The following is a 19,221-nucleotide window of genomic DNA, read 5'->3' as shown; positions in this document are numbered from 1 at the left end:
CCAGGGCCCTGGTACCTCCCACTCTTTTCCTGGTGATTGTGATGAGCGTGGAACTAACATGAAAAGAAGGTCCATTTGGTTTCTCCCCAAAAGCTCACCTGCATGGTTGATTCACTGAAGTATCTATTTCCTCAGAAAACACCCATCAGGCAGCCCCATAGTAGAGACAAGATTGTCATGAGTTAACAAACCTGATTTGATTTTCACTCCAACTACAGGAGGTTGGAAATGAGATGGGGATGGGGAGGGCACCACCAAGACAAGGATGAATTACTTGTGTATTCTGCAAGGTCTTGCTAAGGGGCTTGAACCAGCAGCCGTGCCCACTTTGCAAACTGATTTTCCTTGGTGTTCTGGATCCCAAGAGCAGCTCTCGTTAGAGGATGCAGCACTTTCTCCCTGGGAAGAAGCCCTTGGTCTTTACAGTGTCACACACAGACCCTCTCCAGGCCCTCTGTGGTCCTGATCAGTGTAATTGCAGGGGGAGCTTTGTAATCTGTGCTTGCCTGCAGGGCTGTTTGCTACCCTGCCTTCCACAAGCCATTTCAGGAGCCAGCTTTTCCTCCCATCAGGGATGCTTCTCTCCTTTCATCTCTTCCCCCACCCGCCTTCCTCCCCTTGGCCTCTTTGGCTGGCTGATTATTCTGGATCCCGCTGACACAGGTGCTTTCTTCCCAACCAATCCGGGAGCAGAAAGACTCAGCTCAGCTAGCAGAGGCATTGCTCACCGCAGCTGTGAGTTAGAACCCAGGATTTCTAAATTGGGAGGACGAGGCACAACTTGGGGTTGGGCTGAGAGAGCCTCCCCTCCCCCTGCCTGGACTACGTTTGACTTTTGCCTGGGGCAAGGCATCGCTTCCCAGGCCAAGAACTCAATACCCGGTCTTTGTGTCTGTGCACCAGCCACATCATTGTTTATTTCAAGGAGCTGATTGTGTCCTTAACAGGCCCCCAGAGACTTGGCATGAGATGGAGTGGAGGGGGAGGTACAGAAAGCAGGACCCATCCATTTTTCCTTCCTAGCACAGGTGTTTACTGAGCACCTACTAAGTAACACGTGCTTTCTTAAGTGCTGAGAATACAGCAGTGAACAAAGTAGGCAAAAATCCCTGCTTTCATAGAGCTTACCGTCTAGTAGGGGAGACAAACAGTGAACAGGGTAAAGAAGGAAAATACAGCAGATGGTTGGGGACAAAGACCAAGGGGGGAAAATGAAGCAGGAAAAGGGGGTTTAAGGCCTCACTGAGGATGTGGCCTTTGAGTAAAGACCTAAAAGAAGTGAGAGAGGGAACCATGTAGGTCTCTGGGGAAAGTATCCTGAAGCAAGAACAGCAGGTTCAAAGGCCCGGGGGCAGGAACACTCCTGATGTTTTGGGAACCCGGAGGAGGTCAGTGTGGCTGCCGCTAATTGAACAAAGGGGACAATGAAGACCATGAGGGCAGGGAGGCCATGGGAGCCGGTCATGCAGGGTCTGGCTGGCTGCCTGGACGCCTTGACTTTTCTTCTGAGTGAAATGGGAGCCACGGGAAGGCTATGGATACTTTCACGTGCACTGTCATAATTTTCTTTTCTGCTTATTTGTCTTATTCCAACATTGCTTTTGTTTCATCAAAATCTTGGATTTCCTATCAGCCCCCTTGCCTGAGTGGTGGCAGAAGACCAGAACTGCTGAATTCTCCTCCTGGGGTCAGAACTTGGGGGAGAAAGAGGAGCCCCCACTTCTTTGGGGGATGACTCAAAGCCACAGTGACCTGGGCTCCTCCTGGCCCTGAAGTAGCTCTAAGGCAGCACTCCCCCAACGTCAGCGTGCACACAGAGCCTCTGCAGCTCTTGCTAAAATGCACCTTCTGACTCAGCAGGTCAGCTCGGGGCCTGACACCCTGCATTTCAGTGGGTGTGGCAGATGCTGCTGGTCCTTGGACCACACACTGAGTAGCAAGGGTCTCAGGCCATTGTTGCAGGTTCCCTTTGGGCATGTCTGTGGACATTGGCAGAGGCATGACATCTGATACCCAGTGTGGCCGTGTCTGAGCAGAACGAAGACACAGAAATAGGGAGGAAGGCTTGTACCATTGCTGGGGTGCTGACTAAGGCTTCGTCGCCGCACCCAGAGAACTCTGGGTCTGACATCCAGGCAACACTGGGCACTTGAAACCCTGACAAGGCAGCCCATAAAAGTGCTTCTTGCTGCCAGCCTTCTGAGATGCTTCCTGGAAGCTCGACTCGAATCCAGTGCAAAGGAAGTCACATCCCGGCTGTTTGGGGGTTGGAGGACGGGGGCCCGAGGAATGAGAAGGCAGCGTGATGCAGAAGTGAGCAGGCAGGAAGGGGAAGCGAAATCATCAGATTCAAATCATGGCTTCAGAAGCCTCAGCGAAGGGAGGCCAGGGAAGGGCTTGGCGTTGCTTCTCTGTGTACAAATATTGTCTCTTATTTTCCGGGCTGCAGGGTGAGGCAGAATGGAGTATTTGCGCAACAGAGCCCAGCTTTGTTCTCTGTGCTTCTAATGACTGTCAGCTCGGAGGCAGGAAGCCAATCAGAGATGATCGTCGCAGGGCTGGCTTTTGTTGGCTCCCCAAATTGCCCTGAGTCTTAGATTTGCTTTTCAGAGTGCGCATGGAGCACAACTCAGCTGCTTTCTGCTGGAGGCAAAGGCTGGAGCTGGTGACAAAGAAGGCCTGGTTTTCCTGGCTTATGTAGACTTTCACTCCCAGGTTTTCTGTTTCAAACTCTGTTTGCCCACCTAGAAAGTGGGTAGACGCTCCAACTCCTCCTCCAGCCTGTAAGATCCCTTGGCTTTGTGGAGCTTCCAAAATGCCAAAGCTAACCCCAGGACCAAAGAGGAGACTGAAGCCAATTAGATTTACAAGGGAGAACGCTGGGAGGAGGGCAGTGGTTTGACACAGTCAAGTTCCCCACGACACTCGATTTGATCCTTCTGCACAACAGTGGATTTCAGTGTTCCCAGGAGACACTTGGCAATGTCTGGAGATCACTTTTGGTTGTCATCAGTTTTGGTTGTCATAATTGGAGACGAGGGGCTGCTACTGGCATCTGGCGGGTGGAGCCCAGGGATGCTGTCAGCACCCTGCAGTGCAGAGAGTGAGCCGGCCCCAGTCGGCATGAGCACTGAGGCGGGGAGACCCTGCTCCAAAGTAAGCGTTACCCTATGGCTTTCTTCCTCTAGCATCCTTTTCTCCACCCCTAAACCTTCTTCCCAGAGGTTGCCAGCTCCATTTATTGAGGCTATGGGACCAGGAGTGCTTCTGCAGGTCTGGCAGGGGACATCCTTATAAACCAGTTGAGTTGTGGATCAGGCCCTAACATGAACTGAGCAGGACAGACCCTCCCCCAGTGCTGACCCTTCAGTGGGATGCGCTGGTGCCCTTGTCAACCCAGAGGAGAGTTCCCAGGATGCAGGGAGGAGTGAGTGCCAGGAGGGGGATGGAATGCTGCATCTGGAAGGAGTCTCACGGGCTGCTCCTTCCCTCCCTCAGATCTTCAAAGGTCGGCTTCTCAGAGGCCTGCCCTGGCCACCATATTATTTTTTTATTGAGGTGAAATTCACATAACAGTATTAGCCATTTTAAAGTGCCTAATTGAGTTGCATTTACTACATCCACAATGTTGTGCAGCTATCACTTCTATCTAGTTATAAAACATTAAGCAGTCGCTCCCCACCCCCCTCCTTTTGCCCCTGGCAACCACCAGTCTGCTTTTCGTCTCTATGGATTTGCCTGTCGTATCAGTGGAATTCATATAATATGTGGTCTTTTGTGTCTGGCTTCTCTCACTCAGCATGTTTTTGAAGTTCACTTACATTGTGGCATGTATTCATGCTTCATTTTTTATGGCTGAATAATATTCCTTTTTATGGCTACACCACATGCTGTTTAACAGTTCATTCCTTGATGGTTATTTGGGTTGTTTCTCCCGTTTGGCTGCTGTGAACATGCATGTTCAAGGATTTGTTTGAATATATTTCCCATTTCATTCGTTTATGGAGTGAAGTTGCTGGATCATGTGGTAATTCGATGATTCACTTTTTCAGGGACCACCACACTGTTTTCCACAGTGGCTACACCATTGTACATTCCCACCAGCAACGCACAGTGGTTCTGGTTTCTCACATCCTGAACATTTAACTGTTTTCTGCTTTTTGATTCTAGCCATCCTAGTGGGTGTGAAGTGAGACCTCATTGTGGTTTTCGTTTGCATTTCTCTAGTGGTGAATGACATTGAGCATCTTTTCATGTGCTTGTTGGCTATTTGAATATCTTCTTTGGAGAAATGTCTGTTTAAGCCCTTTGCCCATTTTTTAAAAATTGGTTGTCTTTTTGTTGTGGAGTTGCAAATATTCTTTATATATTCTAGACCCTTATCAGACATATGAATTGCAAATATTTTCTCCCATTCTGTTAGTTGTCTTTTTACTTTCTTGATAATGCCCTTTGATGCACAAAAGTTACATTTTGACCAAGTCCAATTTATCGATTTTTTTTCTTTTGTTGCTTGTGCTTTTGGTGTCAGATCTGATCACCATATTTGAGATTGCAACCCCCGACCTTCCCTGTGTTTTCTCTCCACAGCATTCACTGTCTTCTAACGTAGTACTGCGTAATGTAGTTATCTCACTTATTCTCTTCTTCTCCCCAAGGGCAGAGGTTTTTGTCTGTTTCATTCTCGAATGTGTCCCCAGGGCCCAGAATAGGACCTGGCACACAGTAAGTGCTGAATTCATATTTGTCCAATGAATGCTGGAGGTGAGATAGAGGAAGAATATCCACATTTTCATTAAAAAATCACCTGCTGGCTTTTTAGGGCAGTGAAATTACTCCATATGAGACTATAATGGTGGATACATGTCACTATACATTTGCTCAAACCCATGGATTGCACCAAGAGTGAACCCTTGGGGGGACGAGAGTAAATGGGATCCAATACATGGTGATGGAAGGAGAACTGACTCTGGGTGGTGAGTACACAACGTGAGATATAAATGATGTATGACAGAATTGCACACCTGAAACCCATGCAACTTTACTAACCATTGTCACCCCAATAAACTTTAATTTAAAAAAAAAGACAAGGAGAAAAAGAGAGTGAACCTTTACTTAAACTATAGACTTTGTGTCAACGTAGGATTGATTACAAATGCACCGCTCTGGCGGGGGCAGGGGATGTTGATAGTGGGAGAGGGTGTGCGTGGGGCGGGGCAGGGAGCATGTGGGGAATCCCTGTATCTTCCGCTCAATTTTGCTATGAACCTAAACGAGCTGGAAAGATTTTCCTTAATTCTCCAATACTCCCTTTGAATATATGATTTTAGCCACCATCATAGCAAACTGCATCGTCCTGGCCCTGGAGCAGCACCTACCTGACGACGACAAGACGCCCATGTCTGAACGACTGGTGAGTGACATCTCTCAGGGGTTTGTCCTTCGCTGTAGTGGCACACTGAGGTGGCAGAGGGGGCTCTCGGTCTCGGAGCCAAGAGCTGGATTGTGGGCCCTCTGCCCAGGAAGCCTAAATGTAATGAACACAAATAATCTGGGAGAGAGATGCCCTCACTGCCCATCCCCCACCATCGCCGCCCCCCCCCCCCCAACCTGGTGTCAACCGAGATGGGGAGGGGTGAGAGTGGTCACATTGTTCATGAAAATGCCACATTCAAACCAAAATTCTTGTGAACTGTTTGGACCAGACACCAAAATGCAGAGAACAGCACAATGAATCCCCCCATCAACTCATCATTCAGATTCAAGAATTATCAAGATTTTTGCCTCATTCATATTTTCTGTCCTTTTATATTTCCCTCGTTTGTCTTTCTTGGCCAAAGTATTTTAAGGCAAATCCCAGGCAACCTGACAATTCGTGGCCGCGGACCTAAGTCTGCATTGCTAAAAATATAGGCATTTTCTTCCATCACCACAGTGACGTGTTCACACCTGACACAGTTAACAGTGGTTCCTTGGGATCGTCTGAGACCCAGTCAGTAACCACGTTTCCGTGATTGTCTCAGAAGTGGCATTTGACAGTGGTTTGTTTGACACAAGATCCAAACATGGTCTAGATTTTATGTTGTTTAAGATGTCTAGTCCTGAGCAATATATTCTCTCCTACCATTGACTAACCACGGAAGCCAGTCCAGTTGCCCTGAGGAGTGTCTCACATTCTGATTTTTGTCTGGTGGCTTGCTTATGGTGCCATTTAGCTTGTTTCTCCATCCCTGTGTTTCCTATACATGGATGTCAGCTCTGGAGGACATTCGAAGTCCTCATTCAAAGTTGCTCATTTGGTGAAACTCTGAAGAGCTGAAAATTAATATTAAGAACCTTCTTGATCTTCCCAGCTCCCTGGGTCCCCTTCTGCCATTCTGACAGTGCAGTGGAGTAGCCTTCTCTCCTCTCTGTCACTTTTTTTAGAACCAGTTGTAATAGCTCCAAGGTAGAGAGAGCGGGTATAAGAATCTACTCCTTCCTAGTTCATGCACGCTGGATGGCCTCAAGACTTTTAGTTATGCACTATAACATAGTTATGCATGATAGTGTGTATTCTAAAAAATAGAACTAGCCTAGCAGAACTGTGATGTCAAGACTTTGTTTTCTTTCTGCTTGAGATGAAGCTAAGTGAAAAGAGTCAATTGAAGATTAGTAAGCAAATAGTAGTACCATGGTAAGCTATCATGATATAAAAAAAAATGAAGGCAGAATGCAAATGATTGAAGCCTGAGAAACATTGTCATAAGAGCTGGGAAAACGTCCACGTAGGGGCTCTGATGGAGCAGAGTTTATAGTTTAATTTCAAGTACTGTAGACTATCACCTGAGATCCAGAACTGGCGGGAGATCCAGCGAGAGGATGGGGCGGAGGCCCTGGCAGTTTGCCAGCCAGCACAGGCATGTTTATTCCAGTATCTTAGCAACCTGAATATCTGTGCTGGTGCGTGCCAGCTGAGGACCGTCATGAGTGTCAGATTTGGGGGGAGAGGTCAGTACATAGCACCTGAGTGATGCGTGTGACAAGTAAACAGACTAACCCTGTGCTTCCTGGTGGAGTTTTCTGCAGTTCTGCAAATGTTCTCCATTGGTGCTGTCCAATATGGAAGCCACTGGAAAGGTGGCTCATGTGACTGCAGAACTGAACCTTTCACTGTATTTCATTCAAATTCATTGGCACTTATTTAAATTTAAACAGCCACATGTGACCAGTGGCTGTTGTTTGTGGCCTCGTTCCAAATAATCCTCCTTGGCCAAATAGTCTGTGAAGTTGGCCAAAAGGGAAGAAGGAGGGTGTCTTCTTCATGCATCTGTTTCTCTTGCAAAAGCCTTCAATTAAAAGAACTCCAGGAAAGATTCGTTGGGAGGCAGTGAGTGCTGGTAGGTCCAGAGAGGCAAGGGGAGGTGGGCTGGTTCCCTGATTGTGCCAAAGACCTTGACCTTCCTCTGTCTCCCTTCTAGGATGACACAGAACCGTACTTCATTGGAATTTTTTGTTTCGAGGCTGGCATCAAAATCATCGCCCTGGGGTTTGCCTTCCACAAAGGCTCTTACCTGAGGAATGGCTGGAACGTGATGGACTTCGTGGTGGTTCTCACAGGGTACGTGGCGTGTGCGGCGTCTCGTAGAACTGTCCTGAATTCCAAGGACTTTGGAAGCGTAACAGTCGGTGGGGCTCAGGCTGGGGAAGTCTGCGCCCCCATATTCTCTGCCTCCTTCCACTCCACCGCCAAAGCTCGGCTGTGTATTACAGCAGATGCTTTCTGTTACAATTAGAATAATAGCTTATTAGCGTTGGCTGCTTCCAAAGTGCTTTATGTGCATCCTCTCATTTAATCCTCACAACAACCCAATGAATTAGGAAATATTAATATTCCCATGTGACCGCTGAGGAATCGGAAACTCAGAGAGGAATTTGCCTGAACTCAACCAGCTAGTAAGTGATGGAGCTGGGATTTGAAACTAAGATTATGTGATTCCAGAAGTCAAGTTTTTAACTCTTGTGTATGCATGGCCCTTTTGCTTTGCCCGGGGGCGTCTTGCCCTTATTTTAAGTTGGTAAGTGTTTGTTGAGGACTTCTGGGTACAAGGGAATGTGGTAGGACTGTGGAGAAAATCATTCTAGATAAGGTGCAGTCACTGTCTTTGAAGAGTATTCAAATCTATATATAATGAACCATAGTTGAAAGGTGGATGTGTATACACTTTCCATCAAAGACCCTGTATAAGGTAACACTAGCTGCTATAATAAAGTATCAAAAGCTAGTTCACAACTTAAACACACCAGAAGTATATTTATCACTCATTGAAAGTCCCAAACAGCTGTTCCTCCTTGGCAGGCTTCTCTCCTCCAGTGATGGAGGGCCCCCGGCCCTTGCTACATGATGGTTCCTCTTTATTGAACCACAGCTTCCAAGAAGCTTTTCTGCATCAAACCATGGAAAAGAAACAAGCATGGAAGGTGATACTTAGGAGGTTGTATGAGCCTGGCTGAAACCTGGCATGTATTCCAGTGATAGACCTTTGGCTACAAGTCAGTCACATGCCCACACATCACTGCAAGGGAAGCTGAGGGGTGTGATACTGTGCCTAGAAGGAAAGGGAAATGGGTTTGGTGCATGGCCAGCCTCTCTCACAGACTCCAAAGCCCTTTATCAGATCCCAGTATAGATACTACCATTTTGTGTTGGTTTCTGCCTCCCCTGCCCATCCACTCTTCTCCCATGAGCTAAGCCTGGTTCTTCTCTTCCAAGACCCGCTTCGTGGGGAGCCTTCCTCATAGTTCTCTTCTATGGGGTCATAATCCTCCCTGGGTTCGTATTTCTCTTCTAGGCTCTGCTGCTGCTCCAGGTCCTGTCGCTCTTGGCAGATGTTGTGGGTCTTACCACCCTTATTGTGTCGGCTGGGATCTCATAGTTCAGGTTTGGAGCACATGGGTTGTTCACAGCAATGATGATTCTCACAGTAGGAGCTATGTCATATGGGGCTGTTTCAGTAGAGGCAGCCGGATGTGAGACGTCTGTTGTGAGGCCTCTGGGCTCGCTCTAGCAGGCTTGGGTGCTCCCTGAAGGACCTCTGTTGCTGTGCCCACTGTCCTCTCGCTTGGGACCTTCGCAGGTTCCAGAGACATAGCATCACGTCGGGCCCTTTTCTCTTAGCTTGCTCGGAAACTCGTCTGTCAAATAGCCCAGGAGCTGACTTGTTGTTGTTGTTCAAAATGCAAAATAGAAAAAGTCAGACATTCCAAAAGAAGTAGAGGATAATATAACAAATATTTGTGTATGCATATATCCATTCAATGAATATTTAGTGTGCACCTTCTATACACCAGGCATTGGGACACAGCCGTGAAGAAAACAGAAAAATCTCTCCTCTTGTGGAACTGATATTCTAGCGGTGAAGAAAGAAAAAATGAATGAATGAATGAATGAATGAATGAATGAAATAGCTAGTGTGTTAGATGGTGTTGAGGGCTCCAGAGAAATAATCAGGGAAGGGGTGGGATGTATTATGGGCAGGAGGGCTGGAAGCCTGTCTTCATTGGGAAGATGATATTTGAATGAAAACCTGAAGGAGGTGAGGAGAGCTGAAGGAGGAGAGTACCAGGCAGAGGGAACAGCAAGTGCAAAGGCCCTGAGGCTGGACTGTGTTTGATGAACAGTGGCGGCCAGGGTGGCTGGAGCGGAGTGAGGGAGGGATAGAGTGGGAAGTGAGGGCAGGGAGGTGATGGAGCAACCGGCCATCCAAATGAACCTTTCTCATACAGTATAAGTCCCTGTGTTCCCTGTTCTGGCCCCATTCCTTTCTCTTTCCCATCCAGAAGCACTTTCCTGAATTTTGTTTATCATGTCCATTTATGCACTTACAGTTTTATTGTATAGATATATAAGAAATATATATAAACATACGGTATTATTTTGCGTGCTTTAAGTTTCTCTATAAATGTTTTCTTCTACAACCTGCCTCTTGCTGTCAACATGAGATTCATCTGATTGACAAGACTAGGTCTCGTTCACCCATTTTCATTGCTGCATAGTATTCTATGGTGTGAATATTCGTTCTACCAGGTGTTTATCCATTGGGCTTGGTTTCCAGCTTTGGGCTATTTTGAACCAAACTGTCCCCTTATTCTTGCGAGTAGATTTCTCTAGGGCATATCCCCAGGAGTGGAATTGCTGAGTCGTGTACCATACACATCCTCAGTTTCACTAGATATTGCCAAATTGCTCTGCAAAGTGGTTGTGCCAATTTATGCTCCCTGGGGGCTAGGTTTTGCCGGCAGGAGCTGGCTTGACCTTGCTGGCAGGAAGGAGCCTTAAAAACCCCTGGTTTTTTATAACTTGGTTCTTGAAACACCTAGGGAAGCTCAGTAAATCTCAGTAAGTGACCAGTACATTGAAAGGTGGCCGTTTGATGGGTCACTTTGCCACTTGGATATTTGTATCTGGTCCTTGAGTACAACAAAATGGTCTTTTTTTTTTCTTTCTAGTTTCCTGATGTCTGATAAGACTCTAGAGGAGAAATTCTTCATCTGGGGCAGCTAGATCCTAAAGATGGAAGCCCATAGTTGAATCTATGAATCCTCTCAAACTGCATGCAAAAACTGTGTGTGTGTGTGTGTGTGTGTGTGTGTGTGTGTGTGTGAGTGTGTGAGCATGTGAGTGTGTGTGTGTCTGGTCTGTAGTTTTCATTAGATTCTCAGGGGGTCCTGGTCCTAAAACAACAAGGAGTCACTATTGTTGGTTTCTATTCCTTTCTTATCCCCTTCTTTCCTTTCTTTTTCCTGCATTCTTTTCCCTTATTTTTCTGGCTCTTACTTCTCCAGTAATCACCCGTCCTTCCTTATTGTCTAGTGGTTCTGTCTCCTTCAAAATCAGGCACACAGCTCAAGTTTCATTACTTCAAATTCCAAGGGCTGTTTAGTCTCCTGTTGGGTTATAAGCTAGAAACAGGGAGAGGAGACTGAAAGCTCTACAAACCTAGCCTCTGCTCAATGTCAATGAGAGGGAAATGCAGTAAACTCTTAATGCCATGTTCTGGGGGGAGGGGACTTGAGTGTATTAATTTGACATTGAGACAAAGATGGCTTAATGAGCACTTTCTGATTAACTCATTGTCTTCTCACATTTCTAAGCAAACCACAGCATTAAAACACCATTTATTTTTCATGGGTTACCAAGGTTTTTGCCTTCTTCTTGTGTGAAGTTTGGCGGAAGAGATCTTATCCATGGATTTTTTGTTTATTCTGTATAGTTCAAGGCCTCAGAGAAATTCTAACTTTGTAATTTTATCAAACTCCTTTAAAGCGTACTTCCATCGTATTTGAAGGCCTGATCCTCAAACTGAAAATGTGGAAGAGAAAGATTTCAGGAGCTTGGCTATTTTTCTGAGATAATAGAGCTTTTACTGTAATGCTCAAATATATATAAACACCTAAGAGGTCAAATAATACAATTGTGCAAGTTAAGAAAAGAGACTGTGAACAAGGCTAAGGTAGGAGCAAAGAGAGTTGTTTTTGTATTCACGGACTTCGCCCCATACCTGCTCAGTAAAATAAATGGTTGCTAAGCTGGAAACGGTAACACTTCTGATAATCAGAGTGTTCTGGGAAATTCACCAAGCTGTTTAAGGACTTGGGGACTGTTGCATTGGTAGCGATAGTCAAACATTTCAGGAGTCTGACAGATACCCTGACATCTGCTAAGTCAGGAGATGGATGAGCTCTGGGTCCCTGCCAACTCTGACATTTTGTGACTCTAAAAATGAAGTTTCCTTTTTGGAAAGTCCTATGAACTGCCCCAGGCTTTGGGCAGTTTTGTTGAGGATCAGAAGTGAGGAAAAGATCCAAGTATTTGGGGACGAGCAGGGAAGGACCCTGACTTTGGTTTCATAGCATCGTTGAATTTTAGGGCTCAGTAAATTCTGGCAGGTCCAACTCCTTTATTTCACTCATAAGGGAGTTAAAACACAGAAAAGCTAAGTAATTTGCCCAAAGTCACACTCAGATGTTGGCAAATCAGGAATCCTCCAAAATCGGAAAGTATATTTATGTCAAGGAGCCTAGAACCCCAGTTTGGGGGCAGCGGGAGGGGTGTAGATGATGAATGCCACCCCTGGGGTTATGCCATCAGAGCTTGTCTTCTCTTCCTTCCTTCTGCCCCCCATGTACCCAGCCTGTGGCTCCTTTCCAGAGAAATAGGAAGGGGGACTCAGAGTAACCCCAATACCCCCTTTTATATAGTTGAACTGAGGTCCACAGAAGTCCAAATGACTTGACCAGAGTTACATACCTCTCAGGCTAGCTTCCCATTTTGATTAATTGATCAAACACATGTAGTCACTGCTCAGCTTCTCCACCTTCCTTCACCTGCCGTGGAGCTGTTCTGAGTTGCCTGCAAATATAAACAGCATTCTAAACACAACAAAAGACAACCAGTGTTCTAACTCACAAGACCAACTAACAGCTTCTATAAGTACCATTGACATTTTATTTTAATGTTTCTCTGCATTAATTCCCCCCCCCCCCCCCCAGTGAATCAGTCACCCTTGACACCAAAAGGATTCCTTACTGTGGCACAAATACTTTTTGTCTTTCGCAGAGTTTTATCGTTGAGAGAGCATAGATCTTTTTTTTTTTTTTTTTAAAGATTTTATTGGGGAAGGGGAACAGGACTTTATTGGGGAACAGTGTGTACTTCCAGGCCTTTTTTTTTTTTTTTTTCCCCAAGTCAAGTTGTTGTCCTTTCAATCTTAGTTGTGGAGGGTGCTGTTCAGCTTCAAGTTGTTGTCCTTTCATGAACTGGCAACCTTGTGGAGGGCGCAGCTCAGCTCCAGGTCCAGTTGCCCGTTGCTAGTTGCAGGGGGCGCAGCCCACCATCCCTTGCAGGAGTTGAACCGGCAACCTTGTGGTTGAGAGGACGCGCTCCAACCAACTGAGCCATCCGGGAGCTCAGCGGCAGCTCAGCTCAAGGTGCCGTGTTCAATCTTAGTTGCACCGGGTGCTGCCCACCGTCCCTTGCAGGTCTTGAGGAATTGAACTGGCAACCTTGTGGTTGAGAGCCCACTGGCCCATGTGGGAATCGAACTGGCAGCCTTCGGAGTTAGGAGCACGGAGCTCTAACCGCCTGAGCCACCGGTCCGGCCCAAGCATAGATCTTTTGATTGTTCAGAGCATTTGGTTGTCAGGATATTTGCTGAACTATGTTCCATCATGAACTGCCTCACTTCCTAGCAGCAGGAGCTAGTTTCTCCATCTCGTAACAACAGTGATGGTGATGATAATGTTGGCTGCCATGGTTGTTATTCTCATCATTTCTCGAGCACTTACTAAGTGCCAGCATTATATTAACAATTTTGTGTGCACTGTCAGTTTCACAAGCCTTTTTTAGAGAGGAATCTGAGGCTCAGAGGTCAAACTACTTGCAGGGTGCCCCATGGCTAGTAACGGGTGGATCAGGACCTCAGCTGCCTTACTAGGACACTTCCCTAAAACTAGGGTAACCCTGAGTTAAGTTCAGACAAAGGGCTGTATTCAGCCTAATATCCTTTTGAACATAATGCCTGTTATTAATACCAGTGGCAACATTGTCAAACTGGAACTTACAAGGCTACCATACATGTATACAAGGTCGGCCAATTAAGTTTGCAAACTCATCCTAGAAAAACTGCTACGTATCTCATTGCTGAATATCACTATGGTCACCTTTGAAGTACTCCCCTTGAGAAGCTATGCACCGACGCCAGCGCCTAGTCCACCCTTCAAAGTAATTTTGGAACTCTTTTTCTGGAATGACCATCAGAGTTATCGTCATATTGTCCTTGATGTCTTGAATGTCATCAAAATGTCTTCCTTTCAATATTTCCTTTATCTTTGGGTAAAGAAAGAAGTCATTGGGGGCCAGATCAGGTGAGTAGGGAGGATGTTCCAATACTGTTATTTATTACTAGCTAAAAACTCCCCTCACAGACAGTGCTGTGTGGGCTGGTGCATTGTCATGATGCAAGAGCCATGAATTGTTGGAGAAAAGTTCAGGTCGTTTTCCTCTAACTTTTCAAGCAGACTTTTCAGCACTTCCAGATAGTAAACTTGGTTAACTGTTTGTCCAGTTGGCACAAATTCATAATGAATAATCCCTCTGATAAAAAACCAAAAATGGTTAGCAACATGGTTGCAACAAGTGTGCAAATTTAATTGTCAGACCTCATATATGCTCAGCTAATACTTACAGCCCTCTGGGTAAGTACTATTTTCATCCCCATTTTACAGATGAAGAAAGGAAGGCTCAAAAGTGGTTAAATAACTTGCTCAAGGTCACCCACCTCACAAATATTGGCTTCAGGACTTGAACTCAGGCAGATCTTGATCCAGAATTCATTTTCTTGAGTCCTACACTATTTCCCTAAAGTCAAGTTTTCCAGGGAAGTCAGGGGGATCCTTCCATTTTGGGCTCCACTGTGGCAGAGAAAATGGGCAAAAGAGATTTCCAGAAATGGGAGATCTACAGAGCCCAATGATTAAGACAGGCTGGACTTCAGAGTCTGAGGGGTCTCTGCCAGTGATGGACTCGAGAATGTGAGTTAATCTCTCTGAACCTTGTTTTTCTCACGTGGAAAAGGGGAGTAATGGCAGTGTCTACCTATTTAGGCTGTGGTAGAGATTAGAGGAAGCAATATAGATGGCAGATACTGGGAACTGAGCCCCTGGACCTTTCTGAGTGCTTCCTAAATGGGAGTTGGTAACCTGTGTGGTGGGCAGTTCCCACACAAGCTAACCTCTTTCCACCTCCAACACTCTCACCTCTGCGCATCGCTGTTGGAGGGCCTTCCCCAGCATGGCAGGGAGCTTGTTCAGACCCCATGACAGATGCTTAACACCCCCAGGAGCAGTCTTTAACCAATGAGCAAAGGAGTCAGTGAATAAATACCTTGGCTTCCCCATTGCTCAGTAGGAAACTCTGAAGTGTGTCCTGCAACTTCTCACAGGGTTCTCTGCAGGATTGAATCCCAGTTGCTCAAATGAAACCCATTCATTCGTGAACGCTTTACCAACTTGTAATTCGTCCCTTGTAATTCCATGGATCACCTCCCAAAAATTCGTGTCTTGGCTCTGTTCTCAGAGGCTCCCAAAGTGAACGTGAGGGGCAGTAGTTGGAGGCCTCGTGGGTTATCCATTTCAGCACCCTGGACAGCACTCGGCACGCTCTTGTATGCGGGCCTCCTCCTTTCTCCCTCCGCCCTGACGGAGATGAAGACGGGCAGTGCGAGGGCCAGATGGCCAGGTGACATTTTTTTCTGTACTGAGCTTCTTGGCCATTTTCCCTGTGTGGCTGGAGAAGACCTTGCCATCCATCTCTCCACAGGTTTAGGGACTGATTGAGGTCTTGTCCTCTTGAATTGCTATGACAAACTCCAGCCTGCCTCTAGAGAGGCATCTGGCCACTGCCTCTGTAGTTTGCAGGGCTAATGACTTCTCTCTGCCTGGTGGCTGCCTGGCGGGCAGAGGAAATCTCAGCAGAACGGGAAGCAAGTGGGTGCCTGGGGCCAAGGCAGAAGCTGCCAAGTGAGAGACACTGTGCTTTGCTTCGTGAAGGGAGGAGCTGCAGGACTTGGAGGTGCTGTGTGTGTCAGAGCTCCCAGGGAGGACCGGGACCTGACCCAGAGACGAAAGGCCCGTACTATCAGGGGGCTCGTGCAGTAGAGAGCTAAAGCTGAGACTGGGGGGGGGGGGGGGGTTGTCCTGGGAAAATGAAAGCCCTTCTTTTCTTGACTTCCCTGGCTATAACGGTCCCTTTGGTGATCTCATGCAACCTCAAAGGTTTAAGTACCTTCTATGCTGATGTCTCCAGCCTGGAACTCTCTCAAAGTGCCCACTTACGGAAGAACTCACAGGCATCTCACATTCAGGATGTCCAAAGCTGAGCTCTTGAGAATCTTCCTATCATTTCCTCTTCCTGTATCATTGAATGGCAGCTCCATCCTTCCAGGGGCTCTGGCCAAAAATCTCGACACTTCCTCCCTCTCACCCCCCCACCCCATGACCAGTCCTTCTGCGAATTCTATAGGTTCTTTCTTTGACATACATACAGGGTCTCACCACGTCTCCCATCGTCACTGCCACACCCCAAGCTGAGCCATCGTCATCTCTGAGCTGGGTTGTTGAAGCAGCCTCTTCCCAGGTCTCTCTGCTTCGGCCCCCTCCCTCAGCCTGTTATCAACACAAGGAGCCAGAAGAGGGTCCTTTTAATACGTAAATTAGATCACATTACTTTTTTATTCTCATCACCCTATTGGTTCCCATCTCACTCCATACAGAAGCCAAGTCCTCACTGTGGCCCACGAGGACCCTGCACGATCTGCCTCCATCGCTTCCCACCCTCATGACCCTCTACCCTCCTCCTCTTCTCATTTGTGCTCCAGCTGCACTGGGCTTCTCACTACACCTTGAATACTTCAGGCAAGTTTCCACCTCAGGGCCTTCGCACTTGCTGTTCCCTCTGCCGTTATGCTCTTCTCCCCAAAATTGCTCAATCCATTCCCTCATCGTCAAGACTTTACTCCAATGTCCCCTGGCCCTTATCTACAATTTCAGCACTCTCCCAACACTTCCTGTTCTCTTTCTTCTATTTAGATTTTTTTTCCATGCACTTACCACACTTTCTGACAAACTGGATATTTTTCTTATTTTTTTGCCTGTCTCTTCCACTAGGTCAGCTCCATCAGGGCAGGAATTTGGTCTCTTCTGCTCATGGTTGTGCTCAGTGTTTAGAATAGTGCCTGGCACACAGTAGGTGCTCAATAAATGTTTTTGACATTATACTGAGGGCAGTTTTCTGCTTCTTGAGGCAGGGAAGCCCCTGCCGGAGGGCCCGTGCCTGTCAGCTGGTCTTGATGAGATGGTACAGTTGAGAGTGTTGGTTTAACTGTTGCACGTACTATGGCTGGAGTATGCCTGCCCAGGATTGTGGTTCCACCCCAGGAGTTATGGTGTATCTTATGTGTTGTAGCTCTGAATGGACTAAAACTCCTTTGGCGTCAGCTTTGTTAGCTACTTGGTATTAATAAGGTGACACAAATATGTACAGGTTTGTGTGGAAGCAGGAGCGTCTGAGCAGGGGTGTGTTCTCGGGCCTGCTGTGTATACTTGTGCCAGTTGCACACTGAACCAGGCAGCTGGAGTATATTTTCTAAGTGTGTGATTCACCTATTTGTAACCTTCTTTTGGAGACATCATAGGCTAAAGAGTATCAAATACTTTACTCCCTTCAGCCCTAAGAAGCTTTGAATTTAGGAGTCAAATGGTGTTTTTTGTTTTGTTGGCGTAAGGGGAGTTGTTTGTTTTCTGGGTTTTTTGTTTTGTTTTGTTTTTTGTTTTGTACGGAAGAGGCACAGGCATGGGTTGTTCTGTTTTTACTGTTCACAGGCACATTTGAAGGCCACCTAGAGAATTTCAGGACACAGAACTCTGGCATCAGGGACAGAGGCCGGAAGGAAACCTAAGATTCTTAAATCCTGTTCTGGGCACTAAAATGTGGCTGGTTGTTTCCCTCGCTTCCTGTTAGTATTCCAGGGATGTTAAATAGAAGAATTATACGACTGAGTGGACAGGAGGGGTCAGACAGGGAGGTCTTTGTGAACTAGACCGAGGAGTTTAGACAGATAGGATGTTTCCAACGCGGAAACTGTGAAGCGTGTAGCAGAATTGCCTCCTGTGCAAATTTGACTGACGTAAAATCATTGGCACACGTGCAAAAAGGAAAAGAAAGAATGTAAAAATTAAATTGTGAGGTCATTTCTACCTGCCATTCCATTTTGTGAGCTTTTTCCAAGGAACATGCATGATACGTGTTCTTCGTAGAACCCCGTTCAGTCAGATCAGTTAGGAATGCTTTTCTCTGCAAGTAACAGAAGAGAAAGCTAGAAGGGGCTTTTAGCATGAAGTAGAGCTTTGTGTCTCCTGACCTAGAAATCCACACGTCAGAGGACCAGGATTAGTTGAGTGGCTCAGTGACGTCCTTCCATCTTCCACTCCACTTTCTTTAGTGGGTTGAATTTTGACTTCATGCTTTGTCAACTTGAGGCTGCAAAATAGCTGCCACATCTCCTCCTCTCATGATCCAAAATCAGGAAAGCAATGGTGGGAAGAGAAAACTTTCATTGGAGGCTTTCCTCTTTTTATCTAGATGGAAAAATCTTTCCCAAAATTATCCCCTATGTCTTATACCCTTACATCTAGTCTTCAGGAAAGACTAGAAACTTGAGTATCTGGCATTTTTGCCTTTTTCTGGGAGGCGGGCTCGGCCTATAAGTAAGATGGGAGAGGGAAATGGCTGTGGGGACAGTCAGCAGTGTCTGTCACATGTAGGATACTATTCTCAATCTTTTAGATCACATATTACTGTACACATGAAACACACTTATTGTTATTCATGCTTAAATACATAAAACCATGTAGACTGAACTTTATGGATGATTTAAGGGCTTTTCAAGAGTATTTTTGAGTCCATGCAATTTTTCCCTTGAGAACTAACTTCAGTATCAGAACTTAACTTTCCCATGTAAGACACAGCATTACTTTGGAGATGTGGGTTCAAATCCTGACTCTGCCATTTCGAAGATGTGTGACTTTTAGGCAAATGGTTTAGTCTCCCTAGTTCTTATTTTACTCATTTGTTAAGTGAGGCTCATATTAATACTTACCTTATTGGATTGAAGTGAAGAATTGATGGGATATCTCTTAGTACATAGTAGGGGCTCAATAAAATATAGCCAAAAGGAGGAGAGAGAAGGGGAAGGGAGGGGGGTGAAGGAAGAGGACTCCTGACTGTGATGCAGTAAGACATAGAATCAAGATGATTTGGGATGATAATGGAAATAGGAAGGAAAAGACGGATTTAAAGGCTTTTTCACCAGAAAAAAAGAACATTCCAGAACATGACAGTCGAGTAAATGGTGTAATGGTGGTGCCTTTGGAGGGGTATGGAGCACTTCTAGTGAAAACTTAACTTCAGTCGTGTTGAGTCCCCTCTGAGACGTAGAAGTCGAAACGTTGTTTAGCAGGCCGATGTAGAAGTGGTGAAAGCTTGACTGGCCTGTTCAGCTTCGCGAGTCATCCACAAAGCGGTTGATTAAAGCTGGAAAGCGACGGAGGCCTGTAGGCATGATGGTGGGACAGACAGGAACCCAGGGTCAGACAAGTACCCACACTTGGGGACCGGAGGGAGGA

General features: G+C 46.3%; 1 protein-coding gene across 13 annotated transcripts in view; it reads left to right on the top strand.

Moving 5' to 3' along the window:
* CACNA1A (calcium voltage-gated channel subunit alpha1 A) overlaps positions 1–19,221 on the top strand; it is a 286,036-nt gene that overhangs the window by 109,699 nt on the left and 157,116 nt on the right. For all 13 annotated transcript variants that reach the window (XR_012498085.1, XM_074338066.1, XM_074338067.1 and 10 more), the window contains 2 exons: positions 5,308–5,413; positions 7,461–7,600. Coding sequence is in view for 12 of the 13 variants with exons in the window: in XM_074338066.1 (XP_074194167.1) it covers positions 5,308–5,413; positions 7,461–7,600 (246 nt within the window). In the remaining variant the exon portion in view is untranslated. The remainder of the gene's footprint in view (positions 1–5,307; positions 5,414–7,460; positions 7,601–19,221) is intronic.

The sequence above is a fragment of the Rhinolophus sinicus genome, linkage group LG07 (genome assembly GCF_036562045.2).
Source record: "Rhinolophus sinicus isolate RSC01 linkage group LG07, ASM3656204v1, whole genome shotgun sequence".
Taxonomy (NCBI): Eukaryota; Metazoa; Chordata; class Mammalia; order Chiroptera; family Rhinolophidae; genus Rhinolophus; species Rhinolophus sinicus.
The sequence above is the reverse complement of the archived record's forward strand: the minus strand, read 5'-3'. Positions and strand labels throughout refer to the sequence as shown.